This window comes from Triplophysa dalaica, chromosome 12 (assembly GCF_015846415.1).
Source record: "Triplophysa dalaica isolate WHDGS20190420 chromosome 12, ASM1584641v1, whole genome shotgun sequence".
Classification (NCBI taxonomy): Eukaryota; Metazoa; Chordata; class Actinopteri; order Cypriniformes; family Nemacheilidae; genus Triplophysa; species Triplophysa dalaica.
In genome coordinates, this window is record NC_079553.1 from 5647858 (window position 1) to 5666763 (window position 18906).

General features: G+C 37.3%; 2 protein-coding genes across 4 annotated transcripts in view; both read right to left on the bottom strand.

Moving 5' to 3' along the window:
- Window positions 1-9303, bottom strand: part of npr1b (natriuretic peptide receptor 1b) — a 36206-nt gene extending 26903 nt beyond the window's left edge. For both annotated transcript variants that reach the window (XM_056761934.1, XM_056761933.1), the window contains exons 1-2: window positions 9108-9303; window positions 5626-6421 (exon numbers count right to left, since the gene is read on the bottom strand). In XM_056761934.1, coding sequence (XP_056617912.1) covers window positions 5626-6385 — 760 coding nt within the window. In that variant the 5' untranslated portion in view covers window positions 6386-6421; window positions 9108-9303. The remainder of the gene's footprint in view (window positions 1-5625; window positions 6422-9107) is intronic.
- Window positions 9304-15119: 5816 nt separating this feature from the next.
- Window positions 15120-18835, bottom strand: chtopb (chromatin target of PRMT1b). 2 transcript variants are annotated; one of them, XM_056762038.1, is made up of 6 exons: window positions 18679-18835; window positions 18429-18521; window positions 18184-18334; window positions 17953-18085; window positions 17731-17859; window positions 15120-16719 (listed from the first exon to the last, which is right to left on the bottom strand). In XM_056762038.1, the coding sequence occupies exons 2-6, from the start codon at window positions 18491-18493 to the stop codon at window positions 16523-16525; spliced, it is 675 nt and encodes a 224-aa protein (XP_056618016.1). In that variant the 5' UTR covers window positions 18494-18521; window positions 18679-18835; the 3' UTR covers window positions 15120-16522. The 2 variants fall into 2 exon arrangements, with proteins under 2 accessions (XP_056618016.1, XP_056618015.1); XM_056762037.1 differs by having other exon boundaries at window positions 18429-18816.
- Window positions 18836-18906: the final 71 nt, after the last annotated feature.

The following is an 18906-nucleotide window of genomic DNA, read 5'->3' on the forward strand; positions in this document are numbered from 1 at the left end:
ACACTACCTCGTCCATGAGAAAAAGTGAGTCAGCCTTCTAAACAAGTGCTAATCACAGCCTGCTTCATGGAATCAGATGAGTAGGTACGTTGTAATTGCAATCGAGCAAAACGGATGAACATTGTGAATGCAAAGCCATTCTCTTATACAAATGCGCTACAATTAGGCTGAGAGAAGAGCTCTGAAAGTGAAAAAAATCATAAGGAAGCAATTTGATTTTAACATTGTACATCAGTTTTTTCTGGTTTTCAGTTCCTTCACGTTAATAATATTTTATATAACAGAGACCAAACCACCCATTTGTAAAAAGCCTCAACACTTACAGTAAATGTATTACATAACTAACAATGATTATTTACACAAATAATTTACACCTAGAATTGTTATAATTAAATTTCACCAAAAGCTTGGTTTAATCAGCTCCGTGTCCCCGAAGCTGAAATTTCATAATAACCCAATGAGTCATGAAAGTCAATGCCAAAAGTCTCCAGAGTAAATAAACTATTATACATGAAAGAGACATACAACAAACACTCATTCACACTGTGTGTGTAGCGAAAAATTGTGAAGATACAAAGAACGTCTGTCTGATCTGAGAACTAATGAATCCAAGGTAGATGAGATTGTTTCAGCTTCATGCACAGACTCAAATCCAACAAATTAAAATCAGGAACAAGAATAAAACAGCTGCTTTGCATTATTTATTCCTTTTGACCGTTATGTTTTTGCTCTCCTACACTTCCTTTTAAAAGCCTGATTAAGCCTTAGCAGTACATTTTTCTAAAGAATACCGACACTACAGTTACAGGCACAACACTCCTGCAGCTACACCAAGGGATCAGAGCAATTACAGCAGGAAATAGAAGCAGACTTATTGATCAGGATGGAATCCTTGAAGCCTCGTTCTTATGTGTCTGCCAGTGAGAGCCGATGAGATGTGCAAAGAGGCACGCAGACGCACTAACTTATTCAGCTATTTCTTCACAAGATCGTCTGCTATGTGACAGAAACCGAAAGTAATCATTATGATGTGTTTAACCTCACTCGGGTGGGACGATACATCCGGACACCAGCTCTCTGTGAGAGGAAAAACGTAAATTATGAAAGTGATGTCAATTCTACAGCATCAGATGGTGCAGAGGAAGTGAAGTCGACTCACATGAGAGCAAAAGACAAAAAAGGCATCCAATTGGCATCTATAGTGACCGCATCAGCTGTTACATTAGGAGTCATAAATTATGTTTATACTGTACTCTATTATTATTTATTCATATGAAATTCTACACCAGTGCAGCTTATGATCCAGATGTTCATTTTGCTACAGTTTAAAGTCTGCAATGGTTTGTTGATCTAAACAACTTTCCACCCTGTACTGGTTTAAAGGGAATTGCTTGACACAAATCTGACGTTTCAATGTGGAAAAACCACTCGCTTCAATTCTGGCCTCTGGCACGCATACGTCCTTAAAAAAACTCGGCTAATTTGTGCAAATACCCATTCAGACTCACGTGTGTCACGTCTGTCCTCTAATGCCGTTTAACACAAGCCAGTATGGTTACAAATGATATTAGCGCAGAAATCTTTGTGTGATGTACAGGACACCTGCTTAATATTATGATACTTCAACCAAATATGAAAGTTCTGTCATCATACCCACCCTTTGTCGTTTCTGTATGACTTCTTTTTTTCTGCGCAACACAAAAGAAGATATTATGAAGAATGTTGGTTTCCGGCACCCATTCACTTACATTGGTTTTGTGCCAATGAATTAGAAGTGAATGGGTGTCGGCGATGTTCAGTTACCTACTTTCGGCAACACTTATTCTTATGTTACATGTATCTACTACAGTATTTACTATACATTATGCATATTTACATGTAACTAACCCTGAACCAAACCCTATAGTAACTACATGCAGTTATTACTCAGTACTTAAATGTAAAGTTACACTGTAACACGGGCACTGCAAAATGAAGTGTAACCCAACTGCGTTTAACCAGTTTTCTTTTGTGTCCTGAAGAAGAAAGAAATGAGGGTAAGTAATAGATAACAGATTTTTTATTTTTGGGTGACTGTTTTAAATTGCCTAAAGATAGGTGTAGTTGAATCCAAAGTTCAGAAACGATAGGAAACATTGGCAAATAAAATTAATACAAATTAGTGTGTAGTTGTCTATTCCTTTATGTTCTTCACCCCGTGTAGTACAGATTAATACCTAAAATGATCTAGATGGATACAAATCTAGGAGGAAGAACAGCATAGAGTTTTAAGAAGAGTTCAGTTGAGCATGACCGCTGTTGCACTCTGCAGCCAAGGTGACGGGCAAGTAGCTCACACGGATTAACCTTTTTGTTAAAAAGAAGACAAGATTGATGAAACCAATTCATCAGAACATTACAAAAATGTCGTAAAATGAACTATTATTAAATTAAACTCATTCATGTCCTGTTCGCTTGTGAATCAGCTAGAAATTTTGATTAGTTGTTTAGTGAGTTGGTTTGTTCAGAATTGAAGAAGTTTAGATCTTAACAGACGTTTCTTCAAACACATCGAAAATGACAGATGCAGGGTACCAATAAACAGCATCTTCCTCTTGGCACTTAATTGGAGCTGAGGTCCACTTTCGTGCTGGCTTCCACCATGTGCCAAATCAGGTGTGATTGAGGTAATAGGGTACATGGAAGGTATAACCAGAGAAGCACAGTCCGTCAACAGAGCAGTTCTGAAGTGGGTGCATGTTCTGCACGATATTAGCTGAAGCTCTTGAAATGCATCATCTCAAGGATTTACAATGGCCAGCGAAGAATTAAAAAAACACTCTCATCGCGGTTTACAAGCTGGCTGTTTTCCGCCTTGTCCTGTCCAAATATAAGAGAGCTGCCCTAATAAAATGCAGCTGATGTTCTCTTCCTTGTAGCTTTATCAATTCAAGGATATGCAGTAAAAGCCGGTCACAGATGTTACCCATCTCAATGAGCTATTTCTACAAGACCTAAACCTTAAAAAAGACACCCAATGTATTTTTATACATAATATTTTGGACTTAACCTAGTAACCTTTTTGTGTTTGACTATAACCTGATTTCTTCAAGTTCAGCTTTAATGTCATGAATTACTCGAAGAACCCAATTGCAGGCAGTGGTGCAGTGGTGAAAGGGTTAAACATATTTATTAATAGAAAGACAATAGACTAAAGACAAAACAAAAACCCACAAGGGGGAAAACAGGACACAGGGACACTGACTACTAAACTAAGAAAATAAAACACTTGACATAGATAACACTAATCTTACTTGGTTTGAGGATAACAGGATAACATGACCAAAGATCCTCGATACGGCAAGGGAGACAAACTCACAAAACGAACGAGCACAGGACAATAAAACATGAGGAGTATTTATGGGAACAAACACAGGATAATTAATAGGGACCAGGTGACGGGATTAAACACTAAGGGAAGACTAACGAGGCAAAAGGGCGGGAAACGCCGACGAGACACGAGACAGCACATGGCAAGCCAATATATAAACAAAGCCATGTCTTTCTCACACAAAACTCAAGAATATGCCACGACTCCACCACAAGACCAAGAATAAACATGACATGATGGTGGAATCATGAAATTTAATCTCAAATGAAAAATACATTTAAATTTAAAAAGCTCATATTAAAGCACATACATTATCTCCGTACAGGAAAGACCTCATAAAAAAACTGCAGTACGGTGGACTATATTTCTATATTAGAAATTCCAATCTCTAGGGAGGTTTGAATCTCCATGTGTTGTCTCCCAGCTGCTGATGTTGTGAGGATGTTTTATGAGGGGAAAGAGGCAGGTGGTGTGGAAGCATTTCCGTTCTTCTAAGAACTCTGGAAAAGGTTACGGCTCCACAGGTAATCACCACACAGGTGCTGATCAGTCAGAGAGACTCCAAAACATTCCTGCATCAACAAAATCATTTCAGCCGACTTCTGTCCCCTCTGCCTCCAAGGCTTTGTGTGGTCGGGTCAATAGGGGAGTACTTAATCTTGGATGATGCAGTGGTACTTAAACTGACCCTGGACTGGTTCTTAATGCATTGCCAGGGCTTTCATTTACACTCCAGACAGGGCCAAGACTTTTTTAGCTTTTTAAAAGCAGAACATTTTAGATTGCAAAGTGTTCTTTATGGAGGATCATAAAAAGGAATACCGCTGATATCATCTCCTTAAACAAAAGCAAACCCAGGTCCGCCAACAGGGTTCTTTATCTTCACACAGTTGTTTGAAATTCACATGTCCTTATCTTTAATACCAGTCATCAATCTGTTTAATTTTACAAGTAAATTCTGTGCTCTATTACAATTTTCATCATTCAGTGACTCAGCAGAAGATCAAGTGACTTAAAATGAAAAGTAAATGCTTAATGGTTACAAAGAATGCATGACAAATCCAAACTTTGCAGGAAATACCAAGAGATCAGATACTGTGCGTTACAATTTTTTGGACGGTTGCAGGGGTTTTGACCTCTGTTAATAAATGTTTTCTGTTGACATTTTAATGCCCCCGTGGGAACTGAATAGAAGGCTTAAAGCACAAGTTACCCAATATAACTTCTGCTGGACACAGGTTTCCTGAGTATTCCCTTTCCTGTAGAACCATAAATCTAAAAATGCTGAGAACAGATATTGAAGATTCATGCTAAATTTGATAGTCATGCATGCATTGCACCCTCCTCAATATATATATATATATATATTGGGGGGAAACAAGAGGATGTGATTGCACAGGAAATATCTACGAATTTTGGATGTTCATGATGTTATGTTTTAAAAAATCTGAATCAGAAAAAAAACATTGGCAGCAGTCCTCCAACACTCTACCATTTTCGGTCTCATCCAGCTTTTTCTCATGAACGCTATATTTCTCAGACTGTGAGCCATTAAACTTGACATGGGTCTTACTCTTGGGCAGGTCATCTTTTGTAGCATTTAAATCTGAATCACAAGTGCAGCACAATTCAAGCTTCATGTTTTTTAAAGCACATAGCTAATCCATAACTATAAAGAAAGGTAGTTTGTATTATCACGAAAATGTTGTTCCTCCAGTTCAACTAGAAGAGCATGGCACTAGCAAGGCCAAGGTCACAGCTTCAAATCCCAGGCAACACACAATGGATAATGAGAGTGCCTAAATGTAAATTACACTTTGTACAAAATATACTTCACCACTGGCCATTAAAGTGATAGTTCACCCCAAAATATCATTTATTCAAACTTATGTCCGTCAAAACCTGTATGTGACCCTTTCTTCTGCAGAACACAAAAGAAGATATTTAGAGAAATGTCTCAGTATTTTTCTGTCCGTAAGATAGAAGTCAATGGGGCCACTGTTGTTGTGATGTTCTTAAAAAAACTTTTTTGTGTTCTGCAGAAGAAAGTCAAACAGGTTTGAAATGATATGAGGGTGAATAAATGAAAAAGAAATGTAATTTTTAGTTTAAAAAACTTTTTTCCTAATAAATAAAAATGCAGTCATGGCGGTAAGGCTTTGTGGCACTGTACAATTGTGTATGTGACAAAACAGATTTCATCAAATACATCAGACATTCAGACAGTTCCAGAAAAGCATAAGATGTTTGCTCACCTCTGCCATCTTCCTGAATCTTGTGCAGGAGGTCGGAATAGTTGACAGGCCCCTTATTCTCGTCAAACACCAGGTCCACGTTGGTGATGTTGTTCTCATGTATCTCATGGTACAGCCCCTCCAGGGCAAAGTAGCATGCCCTCTCGCCCATTTTAGTGTCACTGAACATCAGCAGGGTGTGCTGGTGCCACCCAAAATGCTTATATAGGTGTAAGGCGTACTCGCCCAATTTTTTGTGCGTGGGGCCAGTGTTAGTAATGGACGTGTATATTTTCATGTGCAGGAAAGCTACAGCGGGTGCCCCTGCTGTGACCATGGGGAGACCCCAGTGAGTGGTGAACAACCCAACTGGAGAGGAGGTATAGTCACAGCCGGGCCCTATGAAAGCCCAAGGGTTGTAATCAATCTTCAGATCCACAGCCATGAGTGGGGCGATGGATTCGGAACAGATACCGTTTTTGTCCTCACTGTTGGCAAATATGTGCCGGAGGTGATGCCCGGGCAGCAGGGTGGGGTCGGCATTGACGCGGGCGATGGCGCGGTCCAAAGCGGGTCCCACGCGAGGCCATGCCCAGGGGTAGGAAGTATTATACTGAGGGAGTATTACAGCCAGTATGATGTCATCTGTGTGGTTGTGTGTGGGTCCGTGGGGCCCTTGGCGCCTGCTGGCCTTGGTTGTGATTGGCAGAGTCAAATAGGACAGCAAGACCGAAAGCAGCAGAGACGATCTGCCTCCCCCAAACCGGAGAAACAGACTCATATCACGTCAGCTCACGCTTCCGACAGCTCAGGAACACTGCACACACACACAGTACTTAATGAGGTTCTAGTGAACAAATGGTCAGAAAAACACCTAAATAAACAGACAAAATTACACTTGAATCCTACACTGACAAAATAATGTATTTTCTATACGGATACATTATTATAATGAAACATGGTTAAAAATATGCTGTTTAAAAAAATCCATAGAAAAATTAACAACTTACTTTTGAGAACTCTGTTCTGTGCTACAAACTAGTGTTGAAATAGTTAGCACGATGAAATGTTTAAAAAAAATGTTAAATATTTATAGGGATACTTCACCCAAAAATGAAATTTCAGTTATCATTTACTCATCTTCGAGTTGATCCAAATCTATATAAAATTCTTTGTTCTGATGAACACAGGGAAAAATGTTTGGAAGGATGCTTATATCCAAACAGATCTTGCACCCCATTGACTCCTATAGGAACAATTCAGAGGTGGACAGTAACAAAGTAAATTTACCTGAGTACTGTACTTAAGTACACTTTTTGAGTATCTGTACGTTACTTGAGTATTATTTTTTATGAGTACTTGTATTTTAACTTCACTACATTTGAAAGACCAATATCAAACTTTTTATTCCACTACATTTATAAAATGTCCAAAAGTAGAAAATGGTTTCTATAGAGCGGATTTTCCTGTGTGCGCAATTTATACGCCTTGCGATCTGCCAGGACCTTTTACTGTTGCCAAGTATTTCAGTTTTTCTAAGCTCGTAGTTTTCCGGCAAGCTTGAAGGCCATTTGGCAGATTTTTTCACGCAAATCTTGCGTAGGCGCTGCAATACTATTGATAGCGCTCTAAAAGGCAAATGGAACAATAAAAGACGAAAAAGGCACAAGTGGGGTGTAATCATATGTGGGTTACAATCAGTCAAACATCGTAGAAACATTGTCATGAAATTGAAATGATTGGCAAAATGGCTAAACGGTAAATAAATATCACATACACCTTGAGCTACGAGTGCGTGTTAACTTCTGATCTGCTGCCATATAATTTAAAGCGATCTGGGAAACTTATGATGTTTTTAGTGAAGTAACTATAGTTGAAGTATTCCTGTTGAGATAAAACAATAGAACCGTGCCCAAAATACAACAGAAAATGTAATGGATTTAATGGTTATACTATGGATACTTTTTGTCTACTTGTTTGTGATGGACTATTGGTGAGATGATAAATCCTATTGGAATAAAACCCAAAACACATTACAAAGAGGAATTTCATTTAAAATCTCATTCTAATTAAAAAAACCCATTGTTTTTCAGGGATGGCATTTGCAGTAAAACCACAATATCCACAAATTTACAATTTTCTTTGCATAGGAACCAAACTCCAATTAATAATCTTTAGTAAAACCACAGTAACTAAAACTACTATAGTTTCATTATACTAGATATAGTTTATGTTTGTAGTCAAATTATGGTTATTCAAATGGTAATACATCTAACAAACACATGGCTTCTACACTTTACTATTTACAAGAACCTTACAACTTACTAGTAAATTGCTGCTAAAACTGGTAAAGGGAATATACAAAATAAAAAAACACTGCTCATAAATACTATAGGCATAGGGGGCTTATAAGGATAATTAGGCTAAATGATCACACAGGATTATATCTTAACTAAACATATTTCTGCTAAACATATAGAGCTCTCAAAGGAGTTGCTCACTGCAAAATTTGCCCTCATTGACTTTCAATACTAGGAACAAAAATTACTATGGAAAGTCAATGGGGGCAAATTTTGAAGTGAACTACTCCTTTAATACAACTGATACTGTGAGCTACTCAGTGTATTCAGTAGGCTGCTTCAGAGGCATAAGGTATACGACAATAAAACAATGCACAACTGACATAAAGGAAATTTACTTTTAATACTTGAGTACTTTTAAAAGCACGTATTGTACTTTTACTCAAGTAATAATCTGTCTTTACAACTTTTACTTGTAGTGGAGTAATATTTGACCAGTAGTATCTGTACTTTCACTCAAGTAAGGAAGTTGTGTACTTCGTCCACCTCTGTGAACAATTACTATCATTGTTTTTGTTCTGTTGAACACAAAAGAAGACATTTTGATAAATGTAGAACAGTTCTCGGGATTTTTTGATTACAATTGTATTTTTTTAATATGGTAGTCAATGGAGGGCAAAATCTGTCTGGTTATAAACATTCTTCCAAATATCTTTCTCTGTGTTCATCAGAACAAAGATATTTATAGAGATTTGGAACAACTCGAAGGTGAGTAAATAATGACTGAAACTTATTTTCGGGTGAAGTATCCCTTTTAAACACATAAAAGAAAAGCTTGAACTGCATTTATGGGATTTTTTTATGGGAAAAGAATACTAAAAAGCGTTTTTAGTTTGGTAAAAATAAACCTGATCAAACTAGAAAATTACTTTATGAAGGTAATTTCATTCAATTACTTTTCATTCAAACCAGAATATTGCACCACCCATTAACCTCACCATCACCCGGGTGAAAGCAGATCATACTAAAATATGCAAATAAGATTCCTTTAAAATATAAAATAAAACAACTGTTACAAATTTCTGTGAGATTGTTTTGGTAAAAATACACCTCTTGCTTTTTGGCTCAGAACCAAAAAATGAATACACTGAAAATGCTGATTGCAAAAAATATCATCACAAAAATGTTTTCTTTCTAAAATACCTTTTATACATGATGTCTTCTGGTCTCCTCAGCATCAGCACAAGTATAACAGTTCTGAATGGAAAACATCCCTGCCTCTGTGGATCTCATCTCCATGGGCTGATCGTGTGTCACTCAGGAGTGCCAACAGCAGCAGTGATTTACTCAAATCACATTACCTAATGTGAAGCTCCGCCTCATCTCCATGCCGAGCTGCGTTCACTGCCATGCTCTGGGCTTCTGAGGGTATCAATGCCTCTCAGCTGCAGTTAATGCTGGAGAGAGAGGGGGAGAGAGAAAGAGAAATAGAGAGAGAGACAGAGAGAGAGAGAGAGAGAGAGAGGAGGGAGGACCTACCCTAGTGTATTGTATCTTCAGGCTGTCAGACAGATCAGGAAAAAGGTTGCCCACTGGTCAGAGCAGCACTTCTGAATGTTCTGTTATCTACATTTACAAATGCACTTCTCACAGTTCCAGTCGCTCCAAACCATTGCCGTTCAAATCTATGATGTCACGCACTGAATCTTACCTATAAAATAAACGGCTTTATTAGAGCTGAAGGTGGTGGAGGATGAGATCAGAGCAAGAGGTCACAAAGGTTTAAATGCTGCTGTGATATGATAGCCTGACACCTTCATTTGTTGAGGTACCCAATGACCCTAAGAGAGGAGGTTTTAAGCTGCCTAGTAGGATACATCACCCATGTGTCTCAGTTTTAGTTCTCAGTTTTACATGTACTGACTTTCCTGGGTGTGTGTTTGTGGCTTTATGATGAAAAATGCATGTCTGCTTGGTTTCTGTAATGGTTCTTTGGTTGAGCTTTCAGCAACCTTTATGTTCCAGGATGATTCTGACATTTATAGCCAGTCATTATTTTTTTACAGCTTCATAAGCACATATGCACAGTACATTGCGCCCAACAAAATATATTTTATTCTTGAAGACCTTTCCAAGGAATTATATTTCCAATTTTATTCCACGTGCAAATGTTTTTGATCTCTTTCTTTCGACTCCTTTTTGTATTATTATAGAATTTGAAGTTTTACACGTTTTGAAATTACATTTAAATATAAATATGCTTTTTTGCAGACTTTCTAGGGTTTTATGAACAGAAAATAGATCTGTGCAAACACTTAAAGGAACAGTACACTGTATGATGTTTTATAAACAAAGTTGGGGAGGAACACGTCAGATAATCAAACTAATTACACGGGAGCAGCATAGCATCTTATCATCCTGTCAATAGGTATAAATATATATCCATTACCTCTGTTCCTCGACAGCTTTCTAGTATCCCTACTCCACCCCTTCTTCACACTTCTAATAATTTCTCTGGGTTCAGGGAAAATCCTGAGCACGAAACCCTTCCTCAGATAGCATGTCAAATATGCATAACCTTTCTTTATCCATTATATGTAACTGTGAACTTGTGAATCTAAATTAAATTTCTTGCATCATTTATTCATAAATGTCTTTTTTCTTCAGAACTCAAAGGAAGATATTTAGAAGCAAATTAAAAGACAATCGCGCCCATTGACTTCCATTGTATGGACCGGCGAGACATTTTTCTAAATATCTCCTTTTGTGCCCCACACAAAAAGTCATATACCATTTTGAACCATATGAGGGTGAATCAATATTTATTTTGGGGTGAACTATCCCTTAACTAACCAAGATCTAAGATCTGCCCTTACCCCAATTCCTCCTTCTGCTGATGTAGAATCAGCCCATGTGCTCAATCTCTGTAGTAAAAAAAGACAAAGCTGAGCTCGGATCAGTGTTTAAACAGTTCACGATTTGTCCTATCCTCCCCTCAGAAAGCCCCAGGATGGTCAGATGGATAGAGTTACCAAAACAGGATGCAACACAATAGCGTCTCCCTCTCTCCCAACAATTCCCTTTCCATCCCCTCTCTTTTTCTCCTTACACGTATTTCATTCCTTTATGACCATCCCATACTAAATAAAAAAGAGAGAAAAACAAAGAAAGATTGTCAAATCCATGAGATGAATCAGAATTCCTTAACTCACAAACAGCTGTTCTTTTTCTATTGTGTGAATCTCAACTAAACAACAGTTTGATTCTAAACCAGGAGACCAGCAGGGCACGTATCATCTAGATGTGCTTGTTTGACCCTGCATTTAAAAAAATATGTCGCAAGAAATTCACCATCATGAAACTGACAACAGATATCTACATCACATAGATAGTTATGCAAAGTGCTTTCAGATAAATGAACCTAATAACATAAAAATGAAATTTTAATTTTAAAACTAAATCATCTTTGTCTAACAAACCCATCCTCTACGTCACCTTATATTTTACCGCCAACTAGTCAATTTAAATCATGCTTGTTTGAAATAAGGATAAGAATAAGGATTTTAAAATCATTATGAGCCATTGAATGTGAATGTGCTGATAACTAAAATACAGTTTTCAGCACCAATATCTGAAAATGACCCCAAAGACTCGTTGACTGAAAGTACCTTTTAATTATAGTATTTTCTGTGTAACCCTGGCATTAAAATCCTGGCTCTGTTCCAAAGAGGGCTTTGTAACAAATTGCCATCCAAGAATTCTTTGTTCAGACACAAAATGCACCGGAAAAGTAAAAAGAGTCGTTTTGTTCTTATTACAATGAAGATAAATAGATAGAGATGAAGAATTAAACTGGTGTTCCATTAACTTAAAGGGATAGTTCCCCCCAAAAATGGAATTCTGTCATAATGGTTTTTCCAAACCTGTATACATTTCTTTGTTTGGTTGAACACGGACAAAAGATATTTGGACGAATGCTTTAACCAAACGGTTCTTTGGCCCAATTGACTAACATAGTAGGAAAAATTACAATGGCAGTCAAACGTGCCCCAGAACTGTTTGCTTTCCTACATTCAACAGAACAAAAAAAATAATAAAGTTTTTTTTTCCTATTATGTGGAGTCCTAGAACTGTTAGGTTAAACATTCTTCCAAATATCATCAGAATAAATAAATTAAGACAGATTTGGAACAATTGGTGAGTTTCTGGGTGAACTATCACTTTAAGAGGTTACTCAAAGATATCACACATCTTACATCCAATGTCTTCAAAAGACACACCGGATGACAATTCATTATAATAATTAACAGCAGACCTCTATTTGTCCCTGGAAGAACAGCACACAATAGATGTGTGATGGATTTTAAGCAGGGGTGGCACCATCCGTTTTTTTGGGGGGTGCTAAAGGGGGATTAACAGATTAGAGGGTGGGCTGATAAAATTATTAAATTAATAAATGCCTTTTTAAATGCTTTAAATACAGAACCATTAAAACAAGCTGTGCTTTTTGTAGTGTTAAGTAGCCTAAGAAACAAACGTATTTATGAACTAAATAAGAAAAAAACAGAAAAAACAATGCAGAATAAAGTAATGGACATACAGAATGTACTGTACAGAATGTACAGAATGTAGCGCAGGGGCGGACTGACAGGTAGTACATTCTGTTAAAGTCCAGAACGGCAAGGAGCGGACTGGCCATCTGGACTACTGGAACTTTTCCCGGTGGGCAGCTAAAGTATGGGGCTGGAATAGACACTTGGGCCGGACAGATGGACGTATGATAAACGCGAATGCACGCAACGTGAAGGCATTAGAGAACAAAAAAACATATCACGCCACTAACACATTAACATTGATTATTGAAAGAATGAACATAAAAATAATGTGAAGTTGAAGCTGAACCACAGTCATCTCTTAACCATTTTGCAAGATGTTAACAATAATGGCCCAGAAGCACATCATATTTCGTTTTATTTAATCATTTTGACATTACACAAACAATAGATAATACAACTAAAACAGGAAGTGCTGTTGTTTACATCTGGCAAAATGCTCTATATCTCTAATATATAACTCGAGCTCTTTCTTTATCTAACCATTTTATTTCTCATACACAAGAAAGCCAGTTAAAGTAACACTTTAAGACACATCAACTAAAAACAAGCTTAGAATGTTCTGTTGAGCAAACAGTAATATACAAATATTTACCTTACAGATGAAATTACATGTGAAAATGTTATGCAAGTACCCAGTGAGTTACCCAGTCCTGCTGGAGAATGTTCTACAGGTACCCAGTGAGAAATACAGATGGGATGTTGTTTAGGCCACTGCTGACATCATCAGGGATCATCTTATGGCCACTCTAAGTGACACACCTACCCATTCCATGAGGCTCACACCTTTAACACTGTAATATTGGGGCAAAGGGTAGAGAGCCTGCGTCACTCTACCAAGCCGCTTTTATCTCTGACATCATCATCATTTTGCTAAATGCTACACTGCTGGCAGGAATGCCATGGCAACCCTTCTCCGGTCCTCAGACAGTAGCATATTACAGAGCGATCTTTCAACATAAGAGAATATGAAGGGTGGCATCTCATCAGCCAAAATGGCTTCTGTAAGGTCATCTAGAATTCCTCTTTCAGCACACCATACTGGTTTGACGTGATGGCTTTTGCGCTACCTGCTTCCACCTGAAATCGTTGCTAAAAAATAGGAAACAGAAGCTGTGTGTTGTAGAAAACAAGGTCTCCCGTCTCCATTGTGTATATAGCCCTGGGAGGCCAAAAAGCCAACTTTGGCAAAGATGATCACAAAGGGGTTGAACTCTGATCTTGTCTGTTAGTCTTTCACCGAAAATGCAGCAACTCTAGCAAAATTTCACCAACGTTGAAATTTCAACAAACACCTAACGAATACAACTAGTGCCCCCTGTTGGTGTTTATCTGCTCTAGGTGGAGATAAATGATGACATGTGTACACAAAGAGCATGTTCTTATTCTTATGATGCATCAATTAGGCCTACACTGTTTGTGTTTTTTCTTACATCTTCCTGACGGATGCATCTACCTCTCATGCTCCAGCTGTATATGGGCGCGTGTTTAATTGTGAGACTAGCTGATAAGGTGAAAATTTGTTGTAAATATATCCTGGTTATATGAATCTGCCCTTGAAAACCGAGATAGCCATATTTTGTTGCTGTTTTATAAATAAAATCATCCAACATAATGTAAAAGAACATTGTTTTAAAATATAACCTTGATATCTATTTACCAAGATTTCAATCATGTTATGAAATTATTGGTCGAAATGCTCTTCATGTCATCATTATATTAATAAATATATATATTGCACTGTTGTAACTTTTATGCTTTCCTGTAGCCTACATTTAAAAGGAACATTTTAATCAGCATAAATGTAAATCAATGTCGGATCAATATTTAAAAATTAATATAATTAATATAATTATAATTTAAAAATTAATATAATTCAATCTAGATGTCAATAATTGCTGTATAAAATCAGTGAAAAGGATTTTTCAGTGATTTAAGACATGTTCTTATTATAGTGATAAATGTATGTTTATTTTAATTTACTTGTTGTGGGTAAGATTAGTCTATTTTTAAGACATGTTTGCATTGTTAGAAGCTCAGTAAAACATGAGATTTCCATTTTCATTTAATTCAGATAGTTTAAACTTAAAACGACTGGGCCCTGCCCTAGATCAAATACAGATGGACACACTGGCGGATTCCTTTTAATACTGAAACGTCTGATGCTCTAATTCAAGGACCTCTGCTCAACAGAGAAACTCAAAGAAGACTCAAACAGATAGCGTCTTTCCCTGGGTTCCCTTCAAAATAAGCACTGACCTATTAAATGGCATCATGAAAGAACACAATTTTAGAGGAAACGGATTTCTAAAGAGAGGCGATCTCAGTTGTTTCCACAGCAACAGGAGATTGCACAAACAGCTTGACCAGTTCGCTAAGTAAAACGCACTATATGGTTTTCAATAAGCACTTGGCAGGAAAAACGTGAGATTTAAAATAAAATCTATCTTAAAAATACTCCGCTTTAGCCCATATAGGCCTGCAGCAGTAAATGTGGTGCAAACATGGGCCAGTATGACTTATTTGTTTAGTCTTGTTTTTATTCTTTATGAGCACAGTCTAATCCAAAGGCGAATTAAGAGTGAAGCCTTAAACAAAGAGAGCAAGTAAGAGATCTTTTATTTAACATTATGAAAACAATCACCACCTGGTGAGGTTATAAACAGTTCCTTATGAACTTTTTTAAGTTAACTTTTTTCTGTTTACCACCTGTGGCACAGATAATCCAACAATATAAATACAAAACACTTTTGGAAAAAATAAACATGGCACACATAAAGTCACTTCAACAGACAAGATATAACACAAATATGTCTGACTATCAGCTTCATAAGATATTATTCACCTTATTTGAATCTTGATACAACGTACAAAACAAAAACAGGCCAAAATGAACTCAGTGATCGATCAGAGTTCTTTTTCATTGCAACCGCAACTGATTTTAAACACTGCAGTGGTCCAAAGTAAAAACGTAAAACTTCAAAGGGAATTACATTTATCCAGTTAATGTAATTGAACGGCTAATGAAATCACAGTTTCCTCAAAAAACTACAACCTGCCAATCTACTGAAAAGAATTTCCCAAGAAAGCACCTTCATTTCTTTTTTTCATATTGATCACATTGAACAGCAGGAAAAATAATATTGTTGGATAAATGTGTCTAACTTAGGCTGGAGGTTTCTAAGCAATGGAAGTAAAGTGTCTGCAACTATGAACAATTATTAGAGAAGATCTGATAGAATGAAAGGGATAGTTTACCGAATTTTTTTTAATTTTGTCATCATTTACTCACCCTCAGATTTTTCCAAACGTGAATATATTTCTTTGTTCTGCTAAACACAAAGGAAGATATTTGTAAGAATATAGATATTGGCAGATCTCGCCCCACCATTGACTCTCATAGTATTTATTTTCCCTACTATGGGAGTAAATGGGAGGGGGGGCCAGATCTGCTTGGTCACTGACATTCCTTCAAATATCTTCCCTTGTGCTTAGAAGAACAAATAAAAAATTTTTTACCGGTTTGGAAAATTCTGAGGGTGAGTAAATGGTGACAGAATATTCATTTTTTTCATTCAAAGATAAGAATTCTGTCATCATTTAATCACCCTATTGAGGTTTCAAACCTGTATGACATCCTTCCTTCCACAAAACATGATATTTTGAAAAACGTTGGTAGCTGAACATCACTGGCCCCCATCCTATTGCAAGTTAAAACCAATCCAAGTTAATGCAATGCGAGTGAAGGGGGTCCAGTAAACAACGTTCTTCAAAATAACTTCTTTTGTGTTCTGCGGAAGAAAGAAAGTCATACAGGTTTGAAACGACAAAATGGTGAGTAAATTATGACAGAATTTTAATTTTGGGGTGAACGATCACATTAAACAGTCAAGGTGGACAAATATTCATTTTACCGAACCTGCAAGATTATATCCACCATCAGTCAACCTTAAACTAAAATGTATGTGGTTCAACTATAGTCTTAAGTGCTGACACTGTAAGCAATCACATTATGTCCTCCAAATCAACTTCTGCCATATACGCATCAAGCTCTGCATCTAGATGGCTCTTGGTTTTGGACATGTACTCATCCAACTGATCATCTAACTCGTCCCGAGAAGGGACTAAATTGCTGTTGAACTTGGCCCAGTCTTTTCCCAAATATGCCCCACTACCTGTGCATACAGGAGAAGAGTTTATACCTGAAACAGAGAGCAGGGTTTTATGAAAACATTCGCATTTAGTGAATATAACAATCTAAATCAATTTCTATGATTATACATAATAAAGAAAAAAGTTTATAAAAGAAAAAACGTAAAATACAGGGGCATATAGTAATATACAATCCTACGACGGTGTTTTCAGTGCCACGTCAAAAAAAAAAAAAAAAAGATTTTGAGAATAAAGTCGAAATTTTACGAGAATAAAGTTGAAATGTTACGAGAATAAAGTCGAAATGTTACGAGAATAAAGTCGAAATGTTACGAGGAATAAAGTCGAAATGTTACGAGGAATAAAGTCGAAATGTTACGAGAATAAACTCGAAAAAGTCGAAATGTTACGAGAATAAAGTCGAAATGTTACGAGAATAAAGTCGAAATGTTACGAGAATAAAGTCGAAATGTTACGAGAATAAAGTCGAAATGTTACGAAAATAAAGTCGAAATGTTACGAGGAATAAAGTCGAAATGTTACGAGGAATAAAGTCGAAATGTTACGAGGAATAAAGTCGAAATGTTACGAGAATAAACTCAAAAAAGTTGAAATGTTACGATAATAAAGTCGAAATGTTACGAGAATAAAGTCGAAATGTTATGAAAATAAAGTCGAAATGTTACGAGGAATAAAGTCGAAATGTTATGAGGAATAAAGTCGAAATGTTACGAGGATAAACTCAAAAAAGTTGAAATGTTACGAGAATAAAGGCGAAATGTTACGAGAATAAAGTCAAAAAAGTTGAAATGTTACGAGAATAAAGGCGAAATGTTACGAGAATAAAGTCAAAAAAGTTGAAATCTTACGAGAATAAAGTTGAAATGTTACGAGAATAAAGTCGAAATGTTACGAGAATAAAGTCGAAATGTTACGAGAATAAAGTCGAAATGTTACGAGAATAAAGTCAATTTTATTTTATTTTTAACGTGGCACTAAAACGCCGTAGTACAATCCAGATCGAAAACTGACTTGTTATTAATTAGCATCTTATCTGTTACCTGTCTTTCTAATGGCTCCTCCTCTGATTCCCATTGGTCCGGTCCAGTTCACATAGCCCCCACGCCGTTTCTGGCCCCGCCTCCGCTGTACTCCTAAAACAGGGACTGTCCCATGCAATCTGCCAATACCTAAGCACAGAAATACACAAAACCAGTCCACTTTTAGACAAGCACATAGAGAAAAAACAAATAAATAAGGTTAAGAGACTTTTCACCTCTCACCTCTCCTTCCGTAAAACGCTTTGATCTGCCCACAGCCGCCTCCTGTACTTATTTGGTCGTTCAAACCCCCACCTCCTCCCAAGGGCTGGCCCAGCCTCGCCTTCACGTTCACTTTACACAGTCGGTTTATGTTCTGCAAAGAGTTAAGAAAAGAGTCACAGAAACTATTTAGTCTATGACAGAAGTAAGTTCATGAGATCATTTTGTGTGCTGTCATGCAGTGTGTCTGACAGATGTGTTGCGCAGGGCAGCCAGCACAGAAGGTCTGTTTGCCATATCCAGAGCCAGGCGCTGGTTCTTCAGAGTCGCTGTATTCTGCTGGTTCACCCTGGCGGTAACATTTATTGGATCCGCCTGCTGATGTTTTAGCAAACCGGTGAAGCTACGGAGAGGGAAAAAAACAAGAAACGTGCCAGAACCTTGTTTAGACAATAACGTAGGCCTTTGTAGACTGCTGGATTGGTATATAATCTCACCGATCATGCAGAGAGACGGTTGACGTGCTGCTTAGAAATATCTTCTGGGCTTCTTGGGGATTCATTTTTTCACACGCACCACTTAAACATAAGCTAAATTGGTACAATGACAGCTTACGTTAATATTTAGAACCGATGTGAAGTCCGAAGCCTTATTTTACCCTGCAATTGACCTCGGTTCTAAACTTGCAAACCGTTCAACCAACACGCATGGGCAGTATAAGACATATAATAATATGTATATATTTACCAAAGTCTTAAAAGGTTATCGGTGCACTCGCGGAGACCCCAAACGCTACTTAAATTCCCCAAAAGGCGGTTTAGATGCAAGTGTTCGGCCAGGTGTGCAGAGTTTGGAAAAGTGATTTAGACAGAAGCGCCACTTGCTGTCTGTTAAAACTCTACTGCCCTCTAGCGGCTGTAGGGAACATCGTCAGAGAATACACGATAACCTGTTAAATTTATGTGAAAAAACGAT

Coding starts and splice junctions, on each gene's coding strand:
- chtopb (XM_056762038.1), bottom strand. CDS start 18,493: ATGAATCCCCAAGAAGCCCAGAAGATATTTCTAAGCAGCACGTCAACC. Junction 17,860..17,952: donor AGCGTTTTACGGAAGGAGAG/GTGAGAGGTGAA, acceptor TTCTGTGCTTAG/GTATTGGCAGATTGCATGGG. Junction 16,720..17,730: donor AGGAGCCATTAGAAAGACAG/GTAACAGATAAG, acceptor TCTCTGTTTCAG/GTATAAACTCTTCTCCTGTA.